The sequence below is a fragment of the Mastomys coucha genome, unplaced genomic scaffold (assembly GCF_008632895.1).
Source record: "Mastomys coucha isolate ucsf_1 unplaced genomic scaffold, UCSF_Mcou_1 pScaffold22, whole genome shotgun sequence".
NCBI lineage: Eukaryota > Metazoa > Chordata > Mammalia > Rodentia > Muridae > Mastomys > Mastomys coucha.
The window spans coordinates 109,136,152-109,155,485 of NW_022196905.1; the positions used below are offsets into that span (position 1 = coordinate 109,136,152).

Consider the following 19,334-nt stretch of genomic DNA (forward strand, 5'->3'; position numbering starts at 1 on the left):
GACAGAGAGACAGAGACAGAGACAGAGACAGAGAGAGAGACAGAGAGAGAGGCAGAGAGACAGAGAGACAGAGACAGAGAGACAGAGAGAGACAGAGAGAGAGAGAGAGAGACAGAGAGAGAGAGACAGAGAGACAGACAGAGAGACAGAGACAGAGAGAGACAGAGAGAGAGAGAGACAGAGACAGAGACAGAGAGAGACAGAGAGAGAGAGAGAGAGACAGAGAGAGAGAGAGAGAGAGAACCTGTGCCCCCGGCCTGCCTCCCATCAGGACCCTTGGCTTGTAGGATGCTGACACTTACACTCAAGGTTGGTCTCCCCGCTGCATTAACTCTCTCTGGAAATATCCTCAGGTGCATCCACACATTACTGTATGGTTTCCCAGGCACCTCCCTGTCCAATTAGGTTGGCAGATATATCTGATGGTCTCACTGTGTAAGAATGGAAGGGTAGGGAGCGGTTAAGAGCACTGACTGCTCTTCCAAAGGTTCTGAGTTCTAATCCCAGCAACCATATGGTGGCTCACAACCATCAGTAATGAGATCTGATGCCCTCTTCTGGTGTGTCTGAAAACAGCTACAGTGTACTTACATATAATAATATATAAATCTTAAAAAAAAAAAAAAGACTGGAAGGATTTGGGGCAACAGTTAATGGTCCCCACAGGGGTACAGCTAGGGCTGAAGCCTGGCTCCTGACTCTCCACCTCTGACTTCCCACGCCTGGTGCTGTACAGCTGTACCCAGAAGGCTCCTGATAGCAGCCTTCTTTGGCTGTGCTGTCTGAGGGCAGTTTTTTAGTCTTTCAGTTTTCAACACACACCCGTGCAATTTTGTGGGCAGTGATTCCTTTCCACGTAGCAACAGTTTGGAAATCTTTTGGGCCACTGACCCTAGGGCATTTGTGGACACCAGCATCTGTTACCATCCTGAGTCAGGAGGGAGTTAATGAACACAGAGCCATTGTTTGTATTAGAACCAAGTGACAGCTTATGATAGCTTTGACAATGAGACATGTGCTGTTTTGATCTCTTGGCTAGGATTATCTGAATTTCAGGCTTGCCTCAAAAATCACCAGGCACGTGTTTTCCTGTTTCCTCTCTGGAAGCCAGGGTTTGCGAGGCCGCTGTCCATCAGGAAACCTGGTGTTTAAAGGCCTGTTCTTGTTTTTGTTGCTGTTCCTTGTTTGGACTTCCCAGAGTTGTCCTCCTCAGCTCGAATTTTGTCATTGGTAAATAAGATAGTAATTCCTCCTTTTGGCCCCAATTCAATTGCTTGAGCATGTTACTGCCATTGGGGTTCTTTGAGTTTGAAATAGTTGCCCTATGTCTAGCTCTTGGGGTGTATTTCAGAAGAGTACATTCAGAGTTTTGTCCTTTTTAGGAGCCACAGTTTGATTGAATGGCCTCAGTTCTCCTAGTCTCCAATTCAGGAGGTCTGACCGTGCTATTGCTGCCAGTTCAACCGCGTCTCTATGAGAAGTGCTTACAGTCACAGGCCCTTGGGTTTTTTTTTTTTTGTTTTTGTTTTTCGAGGCAGGGTTTCTCTGTATAGCCCTGGCTGTCCTGGAACTCACTCTGTAGACCAGGCTGGCCTCGAACTCAGAAATCCGCCTGCCTCTGCCTCCCAAGTGCTGGGATTAAAGGCGTGCACCACTACTGCCCAACTGGCCCTTGGGTTTCTAATGATTGCTTCTTCCATGGTCTACGCAATACCAGAGCGTGCACATCTGAAATCACTTGTTCTTCTGAGGCACAGGAATGGGTTCCTTTGTACTGCGAGCCTTTGGGCGATCTATCATCATATGCTCATTTCCTTTGCTCTCTTGAACCCTGTCAGCAACCCTTCCTTAATGCATGTCCTGGGTTACTTGTCTGAGTGTACTAGTTCTTGTCCAGATTGTGTGAGTCAATACTCTATAAGGACGTTTTCTTTTTAAAAATGCCTGAATCAGGCTGGAATTTAGAGTTTCAGAGATAGAAGGCCTTGTCTTCTAGACAGCAACTCTCAACCTTCCTAATGCTTCAGCCCTTTAACACAGCTCCCCATATTATAGTGGCCCCCAACCATAAAATTATTGTATTGTTACTCCATAAATGTAATTTTGCTACTGTTATGAATCATAATATAAAAATATCTGATATGTGACCCCAAAAGAGTTGTGACCCCCCCCCCAGGTTGAGAACAGCTGTCCTAGAGGTTACCTTGACCTTTCAGACAAATAACATAAAGTCTCTGTCAAGGACACTTTGCTTAAAGGATTCCAACTGTCCTCCCAACCCACCCCCCATGCCAGCCAGTGTTCAGAAGCTCTGGGCAGAGTGCAATGTGATGCCGAGGGCTCCGTTGCACTTTGTGTGGTGCATGTTGAGTGTGCAAGCTTTTCAAGGTGCCATTCCTGAGAGGCAGCCTGCACAGCATGCCTCTACTGATGCTCTGTTCCAGCAAACCGAATAAAACTAGTCTTAGTCCCCCTTCCAGAGCTAGAACAAAATACCGAGACTGGGCAGTCTGTGAGGCAGAGGTGCTTATTTGGCTCACGACCCTAAGAGCATGTCGCCAGCATCAGGCTGGGGCCTGGTCACCGTTTTCTTGCCTCACAGCAGCATGGTGGAGAGTGTCACATGCTAAAACAGTCAGCATTTGAGTCTGTGTCTCTCCTTATAAAGCCACTAATGCTATCAACACACGCACACGTGTGTGCACGTGTGTACACACACACACACCACATACACCACACACACACACACACACACACACACGCACACACACACGCGCGCACTCACACACACATACACACATACCGCACACACACACACACACATACTCACACACACATGCACACACATACAGGCCACGTCTTTACCTAACCTCCCAAAGGCTGTGCCTCCAAATAGCATTGCCATAGAAATTCAAGGTTAAATAGCCAATGTGTGGACATTTTTTTAATCCTTGTGTGTGTGTAACACATGTATGTGGTTATTATGTCTGCAGATGTGTACATGCATGTGGAGGTCCAATCTTCCCAGATCACTCCACACTTTATTCATTGAAACAGTCTTTCACTTGAACCCAGAGTTTGCCAGGCTGCCGTGTGGATCCCTTGTCTCTGCCTTCCAAATGCTGGAGTTACAGGAGGCTCTGCCACGCCCGTTCAGCATTTGCACGGGTTGCAGGGATCCAAACTCTGGTCCTTACGTGTACTACAAATTCTTTGCTCACTAAGCCATCATATGAACCGTGTGTGTGTGTGTGTGTGTGTGTGTGTGTGTGTGTGTGTGTGTGTGCTGTGCCTCCCATGATATGCTTGTAGAGGTCAGTTCTCTCCTTCCACCATGTGGGTTCCAGGAAGTAAGCTCGGCGTGAGACTGGGTGCCAAGTGCCCTTTCGTGTTGAGCTATCTCCTAACCCCAACATGTGAACTTTTGAGGACACGTTCAACAGTACTAAATAACTATTAAATGTTCATACTCACCTCCCCCATACATGCACACGCACACAGATGTGTGCACAAACACACATTTGTCCTTCATTGTGACTTTAGCACAGTGAATGAAAATTGCCACTGTAGTCCTTGGAGTATAGATGCGAAGCCCAACAGTGAAGCTTCAGCTCCTTCCAAACCCGGCACTTGTAAGCTCTGCCCTTTAATTAGCATTTGCAGCTGCTGCTGTAGAAGGGGTCTGTCTCTGTTGGCCAGAAAGTCTTTGCTTTGAAAGAACTAGTCCTTCACAGCTCCAAGCCAGGCTCTGCTGTCAGCTGCTATGTGGTCTCCGCCTTCAGCGGGGCAGCCACATTGTTTAGGCCTATTCCACCGGAGGGCTCTTTCTCCCATCTCCTCTCCCTGGCTTTTGACTCTGCTGTGATTTGGTGACTTCCCCATTTGTGTGCCCTCGCCTATTCTCTGTGTAGACGTCTCTCCGGTCCTTGCAAGGGAGGACGGTGACTGTTTCAGTGCCAATGGCCTGGTTATTTTCCAGCCCTTTCTTGTCTGTGATCTTGTCTTGATATTCAGAAAGACTCCGGTAGTCACTGAAAACAAATGTAAGCAGAAGTGATGGCTGTGTTAAAGTCAAGGTCAGCTCGAGGGCAGACTGCTGCGGAAACTTTGACTACGGCAGGATTGGGAAATGGAATTGGTTCTGCAGCCTCATCAATAATGGTCCTGGTGCAGTGCTGGGTGAGCAGCATTGGAACCAGTTCTTAAAAATGCATCCTCCAGGCCGGCGAGATAGCTCAGCCCACAAGGGCTCTTGTCCTGTGGTCCTCAAGACCTGAGGTCCATCCCTGGGAAGCATCTAAAGTGGGAGAAGAGAACTGACTGCACAGAGCCTCCTCTGACCGCTTAGACCCCTCCCTCTCCACTAAGAACAAGTAATGTGATGGCAAATTCCTTAATTGGATGTATGTGAGCCATATGCCCAAGACTCAGGAGGCTGAGGCAGGAGGACTGCAAGTGTGAGGTCAAGAGTGGGACCCTGCCTCAAATAGTACAGCTTCATGAGCACTGATGCCTGAGTTCACTCACTCTGTGAGCGGTTGGAATGAACACGAGAAATACTCTCACACCCTGGTGCTTCTTATTGCCTTTATCTATAAAAATCAGAATTTCTCTGTGTAGCCCTGACTGTCCTGGAACTCTCCTGTAGACTAGGTTGTTCTTGAGCTCACTGAGACCTGCATGCCTCTGCCTCCTGAGGACTGAGAGCAGAGGCGTGCACTACCACTGCCTGGCAGTAATTTCAATTCTTTTGGATTCTGCTGAGTGCCATCTCTATGAAGATATAGGAATTTTTTCCCATTTCCATTCCTGATATTTAGTCTAGCATATACTAGACTTTCAAATATTATGGATGAAAATGTCTTACTTTTTCTTAAAAAAAAATCAACACATTTACTTACCTTTGAACGTGTTGTGCATACTCTGACACATTCATGGAGGTCAGAGGACAACTGGCAGGAGTCAGTTTTCTACTGTGTGGGTCTCAGGGACCAATCTCAGGCTGTCAGACTTAGTGACGAGCGTCTTCACCTGTTGAGCCATCTCTCTGTCCCAGGTCACATTTTTTACTTCTCCCTGTGATTGGACGGGCAAGCAGGCTTGGAAAACCCTCTGTGGAGGATACAGAGCCTTTCTGGGTGAGATGCCATATTTTGGGGGTGGTAGGCAGATCCATGCTATCTCTACTAAGATGAGCAGCAAACGTTGGGGACAGAGACGCACCTGTGGACCAAATCAGATGCTGCATGCAGATTCTAGCACATCATAGGTGGTGACTCTGTTTGTCATTAGTTCGTCCCTGAGTCACAGCCCATCTTGAAAACTCTTGGTTTGTGACATTTGAGGAAGCCTTTGGCAGCATGGTAACTGATTAAACCTGGGTTGCATGTCACACACACCTCCTCCCCTAAGAGCTCCTCATATTCCAAATGAGACCTTTACTCTGTAGTATCCTTATGGGCTGTGGATAATGTCTCGATCCTCAAAGTGACTCAGGGAAGGTCCAGAGTAGTTCTGATGTTGTACACTTGCAGATTAGCATGCTAATTGGAGATTGTGTTGGTTCTCAGGGTTTGATTAGGCTCTCTGATAAAGATCCATCTTATTCAGATGTTTGTCATTTAGGGTGTCTATTTTGGCCTCCTGTCACAGAGCGTTCAGGCTAGCAGCTGTTGTAATTTTTGTGGCTTGTTTTCTCAATCAACCCCCAGCTTCTGAAGACAGGGGGAGGTTGTTTGAACCTCAGAAAAGATGAATCTGGTTTGGGTGGACATCTTGCAAAGAAGAGCAGTGAGCCTGTGTCTTTTCCTCTTTGTAAGAGATGCTGATTTTCCGGAAATCCCTGCTGGTTCTACCAGATAGAATCTTGAGGAACTGACACTAACTATTAAGTAGGGGTCGGTTGGTGTGTGAGCTCACCAAAGTTGCCGACAGTTGCTGTAGTTTTGACTTTCTCAGCTTTAAACGTAGAAGCCATTCTGGTTCTCACATAACAGAGCTTGTAGGTCTGTCACAGTGGTGCGTCATCACAGATATGCATTGTTCTTATTTAAAACCATCTGCGTTCCCAAAGTACTGGTGTGTCTGCTATTGTCTGTGAATTTCCTTTTGGTGCTTAAGACCCTCTTAATGGCAGTGTATATTTAAAGCAGACTCAGAAATTAGCATTCACCCACATCCCCATGCCTGTAGAGAACCAGGTTGGGATGAGTGGGTGAGCTATATAGCAAGCCAGGTGGCTCCTGTGGGCTTCTGTGGGGCTGAGGTGAGGAGCTGACGTCACTGCCTTTGGCTACGATTTGGAGGAAATAGTCTTACCCCTTCTAGGTGTCGCACTTCTTGCTGGTAAGCCACTTTGCTCTTAGTAGCTGAGGTACGAAGTGGCATCTTGCCTTACCAGGGCAGTTGTTTTGTGTGTGCACAGCAAAAGAAGCCACGTGAATGGGTCTAGCCCCAGGCTAGGAGAGGCTGTGCAAGCCCCTGGCTTCCCCAGGGGTATCTATCTGCTTCTGTGCTGGCCTGGAGCTAGGTGGACTTCCTGGAGTCTTTAGGAGGACCAGCCTGGAGCCCCTGGGGGCCTTTACCAAGGTCCTCCATCCGACTTGTTCTAGAAGCTTTCTGTTGCCTTGAGAAACATCACAAGCCAAATGCAGCTAGGGAGGAAAGATGTGCTTCATTTGACGTTTCCAGGGCACAGTCCATCCCTGAAAGGAACTCAGACAAGAGCTGAAATGGGAAATGCCTCGTGCAGGCTTGCAGTCTTAGGCTGACATCTGGCTCCCTTCCGTCTACAGCCTGGACCCACCTGCTTAGGGATAGTACCACCTACTGTGAGCTGGGAGTCAAGAACATGCCCACTGCCATGCCCACCAGCCATGGGGTGGGGCATGATGGGAGGGATCCTTCAGTTGAGGGTCCTCCCTCCCAGGTGTTGGTAACCATGGGTAGCCATCACGATTGCCTGGAGCTGTTTTCTAAGATACAGGAAAGGCAACCTTGGGAGAAGAACAGGATTTACATCCCAGAACTGGCTCCTGGGATTTGGTGCTCTGTAGATGTCTCCGCGTCTTCCCTCATTGCTGTGTCTAAATACTTAGCAAGAAGAAGCCGCGGGGATGAAGGCTTTACTTCTGCTTCATGGTTGGTCCTGGGAAAGGCATGGCTGCAGGATGGTGAGGAACGCTCACATTGTGTTCACAGTCAGGAATCTAGAGAGACATGTGGGTGCTCAAAGCCCAGGACCCCAGCCTAAGGAGCGGTGCTGTCCACGTCTAGGGTGGGCCGTTCCAATTCAGACCCTCACAGCTACCCCCCTCAGGTGTGTTTCCATGGTGATCCTAAGTGCAATCAGGTTGATAGTTAAGATGAGCATCACTGTGGATTTTGTGTTTCTTGACAGAAGTGCATTGAAACGTGTTCTTTCTTGAGAGGACTGGACAAAAGCTGACACTGGCCAACACAGTGGGCATTAGAGCAAAGGTCAGAGAACCCCAGGAGAACTGCAGCACAGTCAAGTGGGTCCTAGCTTCTCTGCTGCCAGAAACGAAGCACACAGTAAGGGAGGGGAAGGAGGACTGGAGCTCACTTTGGTTCCAGGCACTGAGCCAGGCTCTTTCAGGTCTTGCTCAATCCTCACACCATGTAGCAAGGGGATTAGTCTTATCTGGAGTTCTCAGAGACTGACCATGAAAGGTTGAGACCTGAAGTCACCAGGTGAGTCGGACCAAGCTAACTGGCTTCCAGGTCATGCATGAACTTTGGAACGCCTCACCTGATCCTCATCAAAAAAGATGGAGGGCTGCAGATTTAGCTCAGTTCGTAAAAAGTGCTCACTGTGCAGGTGTGATGGGTTCAGTTCAAATCCTGAGCATCCATGCAAAAAACAAAAAAACAAAAAAACACCCCTCCCCCCCAAAAAAAAACCAGATGCAGTGTGAGCATCACTAGGCCCAGGGCTCCTTCAGGAAGGCAGGAAGCTGAAGCTGGAGGGCTAGCTCATCTAGCTTTGTAGTGGCAAACCACAAAGAAATCCTGTCAAGATTGGAATCAAGGACTGACTGATACCTGTTATTATCCTCCGACATCCACCTGTGTGACTCTGCAGGTGTGTACCTATGTTCACACATGTACAAATGCTTATGTGTGCATATTGTATATAGTCACAGGTACATACACATATGGACACACGCGCACACACACACACACACACACACACATACGGTCTGCAGTCTGTTTACGTTCACATTGATTTTTTTCACTTCCTTGAGGTGGAGTTTTCTTTTCTAACCAAGCATTTTACCTGAAAGATATATATATTCTGATTTATTTCTTATATACACCAACAAATTAAATTTTCTTCTGATTAAAAATGGAGGTTATTTTTTTATCCTGTACAGAATGTCACTTTCTGTGATGTGGACAGCTTTCCACAGGATCATGAATAGCCTGAGTCATGTGTTTTTAATATCCGAGTCATAGTCCGTGATTTAGAGGAATCAAAATTTAGCCAGTCTCTTATGGATGGGGATTTGGATGATTTCCAAGTATATTTCCCTTGTTATAAACCATTCAGTAGAGAATCTTTTTACTTATCTATCTCTTATCTATGCATTGTAAGTACCAATAAACTAAATTGTTCAGAGTGGAATAGCTAGGCCAAAGGGTGTATATTTACTGTTAAATTTTTAATAAGAGATCATCAATTGCCTTCCGCACTGAGTGTAAAAGGAAAAGATTGTATTGCATTTACCGCACGCCTCCTCTATTCTGCTCTGGGCTGAGGGGAATGCAAAATGACTATTAGCGAGTTTGTTGCCCTCCAGGAATATCCATCTATGCAGTGTGCCGGGTCCGAGGGAGGGAATGTCTGGGGTGTCAACTTGGACAGGTGTCAGAGGATCTCAGATCTTCAGCTTCTCAGGTTTGCCTTGCAAGCATCACGCAGGGTGGCATCTGTGGACGTTCTCCATTCTCTTGGGGTCACTATGCAGTTTCTGTAGGGCAGAGCCCTTACCCTGTGTCTGAGGGTCTGTCTCACCGTCTTCATTGCCTTGTAGAGGGGCCGTGATTACATTGCCTGATGTCCTTTGAGGGCCTAATGGAAGTGTTCCCTATTAGGGGTGTATCAAAAATGAATCTCTTTGGCATTCTCTGCAGGTAATGGAATATCAGCCTGGAGGGGATTTGCTGTCACTTCTGAACAGATATGAGGACCAATTAGATGAGAACATGATTCAGTTTTACCTTGCTGAGCTGATTTTGGCTGTCCACAGCGTGCACCAGATGGGATATGTGCATCGGTAAGTGAGGCTCCCAGGAATGTACCAAGAACTTTTCTGAATCATGTACGAGCTCCTGCATAGAAGAGTGACTGAGTAACTTCCGGGTCAGAAGACAGCTTCATCTAGTTTTAGCCTGCCTGGCCTGTGATTGGCTAACATCTTTCCAAAATGGCTGGCATCTTAGCACATTCATTCAACCATAGACATTGTGGCTGTCAGATGCAGCCAGGTAGGAACAGGAACCCCTCTTATGGGCCCTTTGGTAGGAAAACTGGGTGATGGAGAGAGGGATCGGCTCACGTCCTGGGAGCAGAAGATGGTAATTAACAAAAGCAGCTAATCAGCACTGTATCACTGGACCAAGCACTCACCTAGTCATGAAGAAAGGGCCATTCAGGCTTAATGATGTGCAGGTCTTGCTGATCCGTTTGTCCCGATGCTTTGGCGTACAGCAGAAGCCTGTGTTAGATCAATGGCACCCACCCTGTGGCTGAGACACAGAGACAGGAGGAGCCAGTCCAGCAGAAGATTCGAATCCGAAATTTCCCTTCAGGGCTCCTGCATCTTGGTTGTCTGCCGTGATGCTTGAAACGATGGGGTCATGAGGACTCTGGCTTCATTAATGGGTTAATGCACTGAGGGAGTCATACTTTGGTGTAACCTTGGGATTTTCCACCTGAATTCCCCAAAATAATGATTCTGAGACTTCTTGCTTATGAATAAATGTGTAGCACAATAGCTTTGGCTTATTTCCACTAGCTCGTAACTCAGTTATCCTGTTTAAACTAGTCTAAGGCATGCCATGTGGTTAGTTACCTCTCCTGGGTTCACATGTCTATCTGCATCCGTGTTGGGGCAAGTCTCTCACGCCTGACTATTTCCTGTGTATCTCTCCTGGATGTCCCACTTTCCAGTCCTGCCTCAGCTCATTGGCCGTAGGCTTTTTATTGACAGGTGATGCTTCTACACAGTACATAAAGATTCTTAATACATTTTGGTGTTGTGGGGAGTTCTGATAGCTGGGAGGTGGGGCTGGTTGAGGAAGTAAATCCCTGTAGGGTACCTTTGAAATGTATGCCTTGTCCCTGGTCTCTGGCCACTCTCTGTTTTCTGTTCATGACGAAGTGAGTTGCTTTGCTTGGTAACACTCCTGATGCCCTGGTCCTCTCTGCATCAGGTTCAAAGCAGCAAGGCCACCTGCTGGACTCGAACCTCTGCAGCAGGGTGCAAAGGCATAAGTTTTCCTTCTCGGGGTGTTTTTCTTATTGATGACAAGGGTGTAAACCAGAAGGCAGGTCTCAGTGACCTGATGATTCCCCACTGCGTGCCACCTCTTATGGGATCCACCCTGTCATGTCACGCTGGGGTCCAAGCCTGCAACAACAATCACGTGAGCATTTTGAGGGCAGGTCTATACCATAGCATATATACATGCATACATGTGTATACACACATGCACACACACACACACACACACACACGCACACGCACACGCACACACACACACACACAATAGGGATACAGATTATGGAATACAGACTTTTCCATTTGTGAACCACATGACCCTGGGCAAGTTTTTTAGTCTTCGTTTTTTGCCATGTAAAAAAATGAGCCTCCAGTAGCAACAAGCCACCTGGTAACATCTCATTTGCTTTCTTTTTCTCCCTCCTTTTTTTTTTTAAAGATTTATTTATTATTATATGTAAGCACACTGAAGCTGTCTTTATACACACCAGAAGAGTGCTGCAGATATCATTGAGGATGGTTGTGAGCCACCACGTGGTTGTTGGGATTTGAACTTCGAACCTTCAGAAGAACAGTCAGTGCTATTAACCGCTGAGCCATCTCTCCAGCCCTTCTCCCTCCTTTTTAAAAAGTTAAATTTAGTTTTCAAGACGGGTGCTAATCACTCATCTCTGCCAGTAGGAAAGGTCTGCATAGCATACGACAGGAGCTAAGGCTTTGGCTGCTGTGAGGCCCGAGGCGTGTCGCTGGTGGCTGACTGACACAAACACAGTGCTAATCTAAGGCCGTGACCTTCTCACAGAGACATCAAGCCGGAGAACATCCTCATCGACCGGACGGGACACATCAAGCTGGTGGATTTTGGATCAGCTGCTAAGATGAATTCAAATAAGGTGATTAGCAAGTGGAATGAGACAGCTCAGGGGTTATGTACGGTAAAGAACATTCTGTGGTCCTCATGAATCTGGCAGGATACCGGGGTGAGCAGTACTTGGGAGCCTCATCTGCCAGGGTTTGACTCTTCTGGGGGGTAGGGGTGGGGGCCCAGGGATATCTCCCAGCGGCAGGCACTGCCCTTGTGTTAACACCTGTTAGCACCCTGCCGACTCTCTGAGTGTTCTTATCTTTTCCTTAAAAAGAATGGAAAATGTCCATTTTATTTTCCCTTTTATAGAGACCATGTTCTGTTACATCACCTTGCTTTGTTTTAAAATATTTTGATGAAACGTGACCTTCTCTCTCTCAAATGTTCTCCGTATGTAGCAAAATTGAAATTAGTCACTAGCACTAGAGATTGGAATTAAAACATCCTGAGGTGTCAAGATGCTGATGTTCAAAGTATCCTTTTCAAGTCTTGGGCCTTTGGAAAAGTTAAGTCATGTTGCACATGATAATAGAGAGCCAAGAGAGGAGAGAGCCAGGGGGAGGAGCTGCTGAGATCTAGACTGAGGCGGCTTTCAAGGAAGATGACAAAATTAAAAAGACAAAGAGTTAAGAATCCTCTAATAAAGTTGGCTTCTACTGAGATGTGAATTTGAGGTTGGCTGCATAGGAAGGACAGGTCTGAGGGAAAAGCTTCCTTAGGCTTCCAGTCTGAGCTGCCTGGTGAGTGGAGCAAATCCTCTCTCTAGAAGCTGTCGATTCTACTTAAAATGCATAAAACCGGAGGCTGGAGAGACCGCTCTTCAGAACACCTCCAGGTCTGAGACTTAAGTCCTTTATATGAAGGACAATATGTAAAATTACTTTTTCATCCCCAGATTCCTCTGGGAAAGGTGGGTATTATTAGGTTGATATTAGGAAAAGGCTCAGAGCTGTGTTAGCTCTGTGCACTTTGGAATCTGGCCTGTGTATTTTGCTGCTCTGAGAACTTTCTGAGGTAACTTACTTAGTGTGAAGCTGCAGGAAAACAGGAGCCCCTCCAGGCTGCCCAAATCCAGCATTACTTTCTTTTTAAGGTTCTATTCTTGCCGGGCAGTGGTGGCGCACACCTTTAATCCCAGCACTTGGGAGGCAGAGGCAGGCGGATTCTGAGTTTGAGGCCAGCCTGGTCTACAGAGTGAGTTCTAGGACAGCCAGGGCTACACAGGGAAACCCTGTCTCGAAAAAACCAAAAAAAAAAAAAAAGAAAAAGAAAAAAAAAGAAAAAAAAAGAATGAAAAAAAAGGTTCTATTCTTTTAAAAAAGATTCATTATTATTAATTATTACTACTGGGTTTTGAGACAGGGTTTCTCTGTGTAGCCCTGGCTGTTCTAGAGCTCACCTTGTAGACCAGGCTGGCACCAAACTCGGAGATCCCCCTGCCTCTGCCTCCTAATTAAAGGTGTGCACCACCACTGCCCAGCATTATTATTATTTTTATTTATCTGTGTGTGTTTGTGTGTCTGTGTGTGTATGTCTGTGTGTCTGTGTGAATATGTGCCACGCTTGTGCATTCCTGAGGTGGCCAGAAGAGGACGACAGATCCCCCAAAGCTGAAGTTACAGGGTGCTGTGAGATGCCTGGCCTCAAGGTCTGGGGCTCAAAGCTGGGGTCCTCTAGAGCAGCAGCAAATGCTCATGGTTGAGCCATCATTCCAGCCGCTCAGGTTATCTTCTTATAATTTATTTATTTATTCATATGAAGAATTATGTAACCAGGGGCTGGTGAGATGAATCATCGTGTTAAGGTGCTTGCTGTCAATTCTGATAACCTGAGTTCCATCCCTGGAACCACATGGTAGAAGGAGGAAAACTCAACTCACCTCCATAAATATGTACATAGTGGCACCTTCACACACACACACACACACACACACACACACACACACACACACACACAAGAGAGAGAGAGAGAGAGAGAGAGAGAGAGAGAGAGAGAGAGAGAGAGAGAGAGAGAATAAATGAATAAATATAATACAAGGTAGTGGCACACGCCTTTAATCCCAGTACTTGGGAGGCAGAGGCAGGAAGATTTCTGAGTTCGAGGCTAGCCTGGTTTACAGTGAGTTCTAGGACAGCCAGAGCTATACAGAGAAACCTTGTCTCGAAAAACCAAAAATAAAAAAAAATAATAATACAACAAAAATTAGAATACTGTAGAATCAAATTGTCTTGTTTTAAATTCCAAAACAAATAGCATTAAGGATGTTTGAAAAAAACATAGGGAAATATTTTATTTTATAAGCTTATAAATCTATATATACTATATTTTTAAAACAAGGGGTGTTGAAGGTGTAGCTCAGTGGGAGGGGTTAGGCCCTGAGACCCACCCATGGCTTCTCTCCTCCCTTTCCACCCCAAGTAACATACGATTCAGAAGTAGATTCAAAAGCACAGACATTGACTTTTGTGGAGAAATGCACAGGGAACAGATTAAATAGCATAAAACTTTCCTAGGGTTCAGAAACTCAAACTGTATTAGCAACATTAATAAACTGATGTGCTCGAAAAAAGAAAATTACAGGACAGGTTTATAGCCCAACAGTAAATCCTTCACCATTGCTGTCTGGGTCTGGATAATTCTTTGTTGTGGGACCTGTGCTGTGTGTGATTGGATGTCTGGTTAAGTCCCTGATCTCTCCTCGATTTATCTGCCCGCCCATCTGTTATGACATCTCCAGATGTCTTCAGCTCTCCCGCTGTAACCTGAGGTGGAGGCAAGAAAACACCCTGGGCTGGAAATGTTCACTGTAGATTGAGAAGCGTCTGAAAATGAAATAATTATAAAGTTGGCACCGTGTGTCTGCAGCAAGAAAAGCCCACAGGGGAAAAAGTAGATGGTGTTTTCCCACCGCTGCTTGGGAAATATCGAGAGGATGAAGAGTAGGCCCCGAGCTGGGAATGGCTGGGAATGGTGGCTCATGCTTTAAGCCCAGCACTTGGGAAGCAGAGGGATATCTGTGAGTTAGAGGCCAGTCTGGTCTACATAGCAAATTCTAGGGTAGCCTGGTCTACCTAGTGTAGACAAGGGCTCTACTCTTGTCTAAAAAAGAAAAAAAGAAAAACTCACACACCTGCCCAGCCTGCGTTTGGAGTCAGTCTCCCCACTACCTCCTCAGTGTAGATTGCAGCCACTGGCTCTCCAGGTGGGAGACACTCAGGTTTATTGGTCGTGGAGTCACAATGCTCAGACACTTGAGAGCATGTCTTCCCTCCCTGTATTGTTAGGGCCAGAATGCAAAAAGCAGATGAGGACAAATTTAACAAAATGATAGTGCTTTATTTCGCGTGTGTGTGGTGTGTGTGTGTGTGTGTGTGTGTGTGTGTGTGTGTGTGTGTGTGTGTGTGAGGTGTGTGTGCACGTGTGGCGGCAGTCAGGATAACCTCTAGCGCCAGTCCCCAAGTTGTACCTTGTCTGATTTGGAATGTCTTTGTCATTGCTTCTGTATATGCCAGACTGGCTGGCATGTGGGTTCCTGGGGATTCTTTTGTTTCCACCCGTGTCTCTTGATAGGCAAGCTTGATTCAGGTGCTGCTGGGCTTGGCTTTCCATGGAAGTTGGCCCTAGAATTCAGGTCCTCTGGTTTATTCTGCAAATGCTTTACCCACCGAGCCATCTCCCAGCCCCTTTAGCTGTGTTTCAAATGTAAAGAAAGGTCTTTTTATTGTAGATGAATGGCAGTTTTGAATCTAGATCGTGTGGATTTATGGATGAGAAATTATATTGCTTTGTCTCTGATTAATGATGGGCAGAGAAATGAATGTGTTCATATTATAGGCCTACCACAGGTTCTGCTTGCTTTCTGTATTCTGAATATACTATAAAAATGCAGTCTGGGCTGGGGAGATGACTCTTGGTAAAGGGCTATTTTGTGAGTAAGAGGACCTGAGTTCAGTCCCACGTGAAAGGGTCAGGCATGATGGTGCACAGTGACACCCAGAGCTGGGGGACACGGGACAGGCACCTCTCCGAGTTGGTTAGCTAGCAGAAGCAGAGAGGGCCACAAGATGGCTGGGCAGGTTAAAGGTGTTTGCTGCCAAGTCTGACAACTTGAGTTCTTTACCTAGGACCCACGTGCAGGAAGGGGAGTACTGACGTCTGACTGCCACATGCTTGGCGGTGTTGAGTGTGTGTGTGTGTGTGTTTATGTAAGACATTAAGATGGAGAGTGAGGAGGACACCCAGCTTGTCCCGTGGCCTCTTCACATATGCACATACATGCTCCCCAGTTCATGTGTGCTGAACGTCCTGCATGCCACCCGGAAGTCCGAGGATCTCTGTTCATTTCCAGATGTCCTCCTCTTCTGTGGGTATTTGAGTCTTACATGAATTAATTTTTCAGCTCCTTATTGTCTTTATTTCCAGCTTCTCACTCAGAAGGCAGTGTCAGTGTACTTTACCTTAGTCAACAGGACCACTGGCCAGGTGACCTCAGGGCCCTCTAGGCCCACTTCCCTTATTGGAGTCTCAGAGAAGGGCAGACAGCTAACATGTCTCTTCGGCCTCTCAGGAAACTAGAAGTAAAGAGTTTGTAAATAAACTAGGTGAGTGTGGAGTAGTCAGTCCTCCAGAAGCTGGAAACCCAGAGGCAAGAACTCTCTTCACACTTATGCAGGAGCAAAGACTTCCTCCATTCCTGTTGTTTTCCTATTCCCTGTCTTGAGTATTTATAGACAGAAGCGTGCATGTAACATACACATATAGAAATCACTCCTGTGGTTCTGCCTCCCCTTTCCCTCCACCCTCTCTCTTAGGCCCACACTCTAGGGGTGTAGGTTTTCCCCGCCCCACAGCTAGAAATTAGAGAAACGAAAATTTACTCCTACTTCTGCAGGTGTGTATGCGTGTATGTGCATGCATGTGCACGTGTGTGTATATGTGAGTGTATGTGCATGTACACAAGCATGTGAGTATATGTGTGCATGCACGCAAGCATGAGTGCTGCAAGGAAAGATTGTTTGTGTAACTTCACTTCTCAGCCCTTTGTGGCACTGGTTTGAGTGAAAGAGAATAGTTTCCTCCCGTATTTTATTGTAAAGATTTATATAAAAGTTATGTGTATGTGTGTGATGGTGTGCATATGCTAGTCAGTCCCCACAGACCCCAGCTAGGTTACAGGTGGTGGTGAGCCTCCTGCTGTGGAGGCTGGAAGTCAAACTGGATCTTCTGTGGGATCAGCATGTGTTTTTTTTTTTTTCCCCCTTTGGTTTCTCTGTGTAGCCCTGTCTGTCCTGGAACTGTAGACCAGGATGGCCTCAAACTCAGAAATCCAGAGTGCTTGGGATTAAAGGTGGGTCCCACCACAACCGCCTGGCTTCAGCATGCTTTCTTTCTTTCTTTTTCTTTTTTTTTAAAGATTATTTATTATATGTGAGTACACTCCAGAAGAAGGAGTCAGATCTCATTACGGATAGTTGTCAGCCACCATGTGGTTGCTGGGATTTGAACTCAGGACCTTCAGAAGAGCAGTCAGTGCTCTTAACCACTGAGCCATCTCTCCAGCCCCCCTTCAGCATGCTTTCTTAACCATGGAACCGCCACTCTGGCTCCTCCATTTCATTTTAAAAGAATCTGCTGAGTTTCCAGATTTCCCTTGACTTTTCCCTTTCTTCCTGAAAAATGGCAGACACTCTGTCTCCTGCTCTTCTGTCTCTGTTGGACTGGTTTTATTTTCTCTGACAGCAGAGTAAGAGTTAAAGTTGAACAACACCTGGGCCCTGTTAGACAACGCACTGCCTGGGCAGCTGGAATGGCTAGGACACTTTGAATCTCTCACCAGATTGGCTGCTGCCCTAGGGCAGAGGAGAGGGAGAGCTTGTGAGCAAGCCCTCACAACCACATGAGACCATAGGCGCCAGTAGCTAAGGGGACTTGGTAATCAACAAAACCTTTGTCAGCTGCTAACAAGCACCGTGGCTAAAGTAGCATAGAGAGCGCACTAGTGAGAAGTTTTGCCTTCATAGCTTTCTAGTACAAATTGCTAATGGAATTTAGATAAATATTAGGTATAAATAATTAGGATATGTCTGTACATTTCTATTCTGAGATAAGAGGAGTTGGAGGATTATCTGACTTCTTTGGTCATTAGTTTTAAATGAGGTGTTGACGGTTTATACCTTTTGATCACTTGGCCAAGGTCAGCTTGCTTGACTGGAACAAGTGATCCTGCCCTATCAGCTGCCAGCAAGAAGGACAATATTCTGGAACATCTTATGTGGCAGTAAAATAGACTCTAACCGATGCAGACGATGTTCATTGAACAACAGCGTAGTCCCAGCTCTTGGGAGAGGATTAGAGGTTGAATCAGTTTGGCTTAGGCTGCCACAGGGCTGAACCCACCGCCAGCTCCTTTTGGGGTCAAGGTTGAGTCACATTGTGCTTCTGTCTAGACTCTGTTTCCCTGTGCATCTTCACTGTTGCCTCCAGGACAGGCCTGCCTGTTTCCCATACAATGTGACTTTTGAGTGTTCTCAATGGGTTCTTGTAGTGAAAGTCTGTTGTCCAGAGATCAATGTCAGAAATGCCGGCCTCGCTATTTTCTGAGCTGTGTTGGCCTGGGGAAGGGGATAGGAGATAGGTGTCAGGGAGGGCAGGAAACGGGAGATTTGCAGGAATCATTTAGGCATTCTAGTATTATACATACACGTGTGTCCTATGTGTCTGTAAACACATAAGGGAAAGAATATGAAAGCTGTAGGAATATTCTGATATTCCTATTATATATCCATGTGAAAAAGGAATGGGACAATCATAGGACTGTCTCATATGTTCATATCTGTACACATATACACAAGTGTACACACCTACACATACAGGTGAGGGAGTGAGAGATAATCTCATTCCTCGGGTAAGAGGATGGACATGATTGAAGTCATAGTTGAAAGAGCTTCATCTCACCCTGTCACTGGAGAGGGAGGCTTTGTAGTGCCAGCCCCCCAAACTTCCACTTCCTCTCAAAACTCTGAAATCAAAGCAAAGTAAATTCACCATCATGCTCCTTGTCCTCCTCCTCTCCCTCTCCTCTCCCTCCTCCTCCTTGTCCTCCTTATTCTCCTCATTTTCTTCAGCAGGTCTTGCTATGTAAACCCTAGAACCAAACTCATATGTATGTCACCATGCCTGGCTTAAATCTGTTTTCTTTTTCTTCTTTCTTTCTTTCTTTCTTTCTTTCTTTCTTTCTTTCTTTCTTTCTTTTTTTGGCTTTTCAAGATTAAATCTGTTTTCTTGATGCAAAGTCCAGCCTAAGGGACCTTGGCCATAGTCCCTAGATCTTTGGGTTTTGTTGGGGGGGTACTTTTTATCCTTTAATAATGAGTTTTTCTATACCATCTAACTGCTGATCTAAGGGAAGGCCACAAATGCTGTGTTCCCAGGGCAGCGGTCAACACTCTGTATCTGAAGTCAGTCTCTGCTTTGATGGGCAGGAGGAGAGATGGGCAGATAGACAGTTATCCTCAGACCTTCCCATTTCCTGCTCAGTAAAACTTGAAAAGCAGTTTTGAAGATCAGAGGGGTTGCCGACTTGCTGAGTCCCCAGTGAGGGTCAAGGAAGCTAATTCTTTGATCAGCATCATTTCAAGAAACAAAGGCATTAAACAGTAAAACAGAAATTCTTAGGAGACAGGGACTGTCTCTGTAATGGAATATGCTTGGCTCTGTCGAAAGACTTCCTGTAGTGTCCTGATCTGTCTTTGCCAAGGGCAGTGCTGGGGTTGCTGGTGGGTTGGAGAGACCTGGTTTCCAAACAGTGAGGGGACCATAGGAGCAGTAGTTGGGAATGAGGAGAGCCATCTCATTAACATGTAGCCTGGCTGGGACTTACTCTTCACTGTGCCCTGCAGGTGGGCTGAAGGTAGAACCGGATCCCAAGGCCTAGTTCCATTTCC

At 46.3% G+C, this 19,334-nt stretch overlaps 1 protein-coding gene and 1 long non-coding RNA gene across 15 annotated transcripts in view; one reads left to right on the forward strand and one right to left on the reverse strand.

Annotated features, from left to right (window-relative positions):
- LOC116068263 overlaps positions 1-441 on the reverse strand; it is a 14,290-nt gene extending 13,849 nt beyond the window's left edge. For all 3 annotated transcript variants that reach the window (XR_004109516.1, XR_004109515.1, XR_004109514.1), the window contains exon 1: positions 303-441. This is a non-coding gene — a long non-coding RNA (uncharacterized LOC116068263). The remainder of the gene's footprint in view (positions 1-302) is intronic.
- Cit (citron rho-interacting serine/threonine kinase) overlaps positions 1-19,334 on the forward strand; it is a 172,179-nt gene that overhangs the window by 20,482 nt on the left and 132,363 nt on the right. For all 12 annotated transcript variants that reach the window (XM_031337593.1, XM_031337594.1, XM_031337597.1 and 9 more), the window contains 2 exons: positions 9,157-9,299; positions 11,329-11,419. In XM_031337593.1, coding sequence (XP_031193453.1) covers positions 9,157-9,299; positions 11,329-11,419 — 234 coding nt within the window. The remainder of the gene's footprint in view (positions 1-9,156; positions 9,300-11,328; positions 11,420-19,334) is intronic.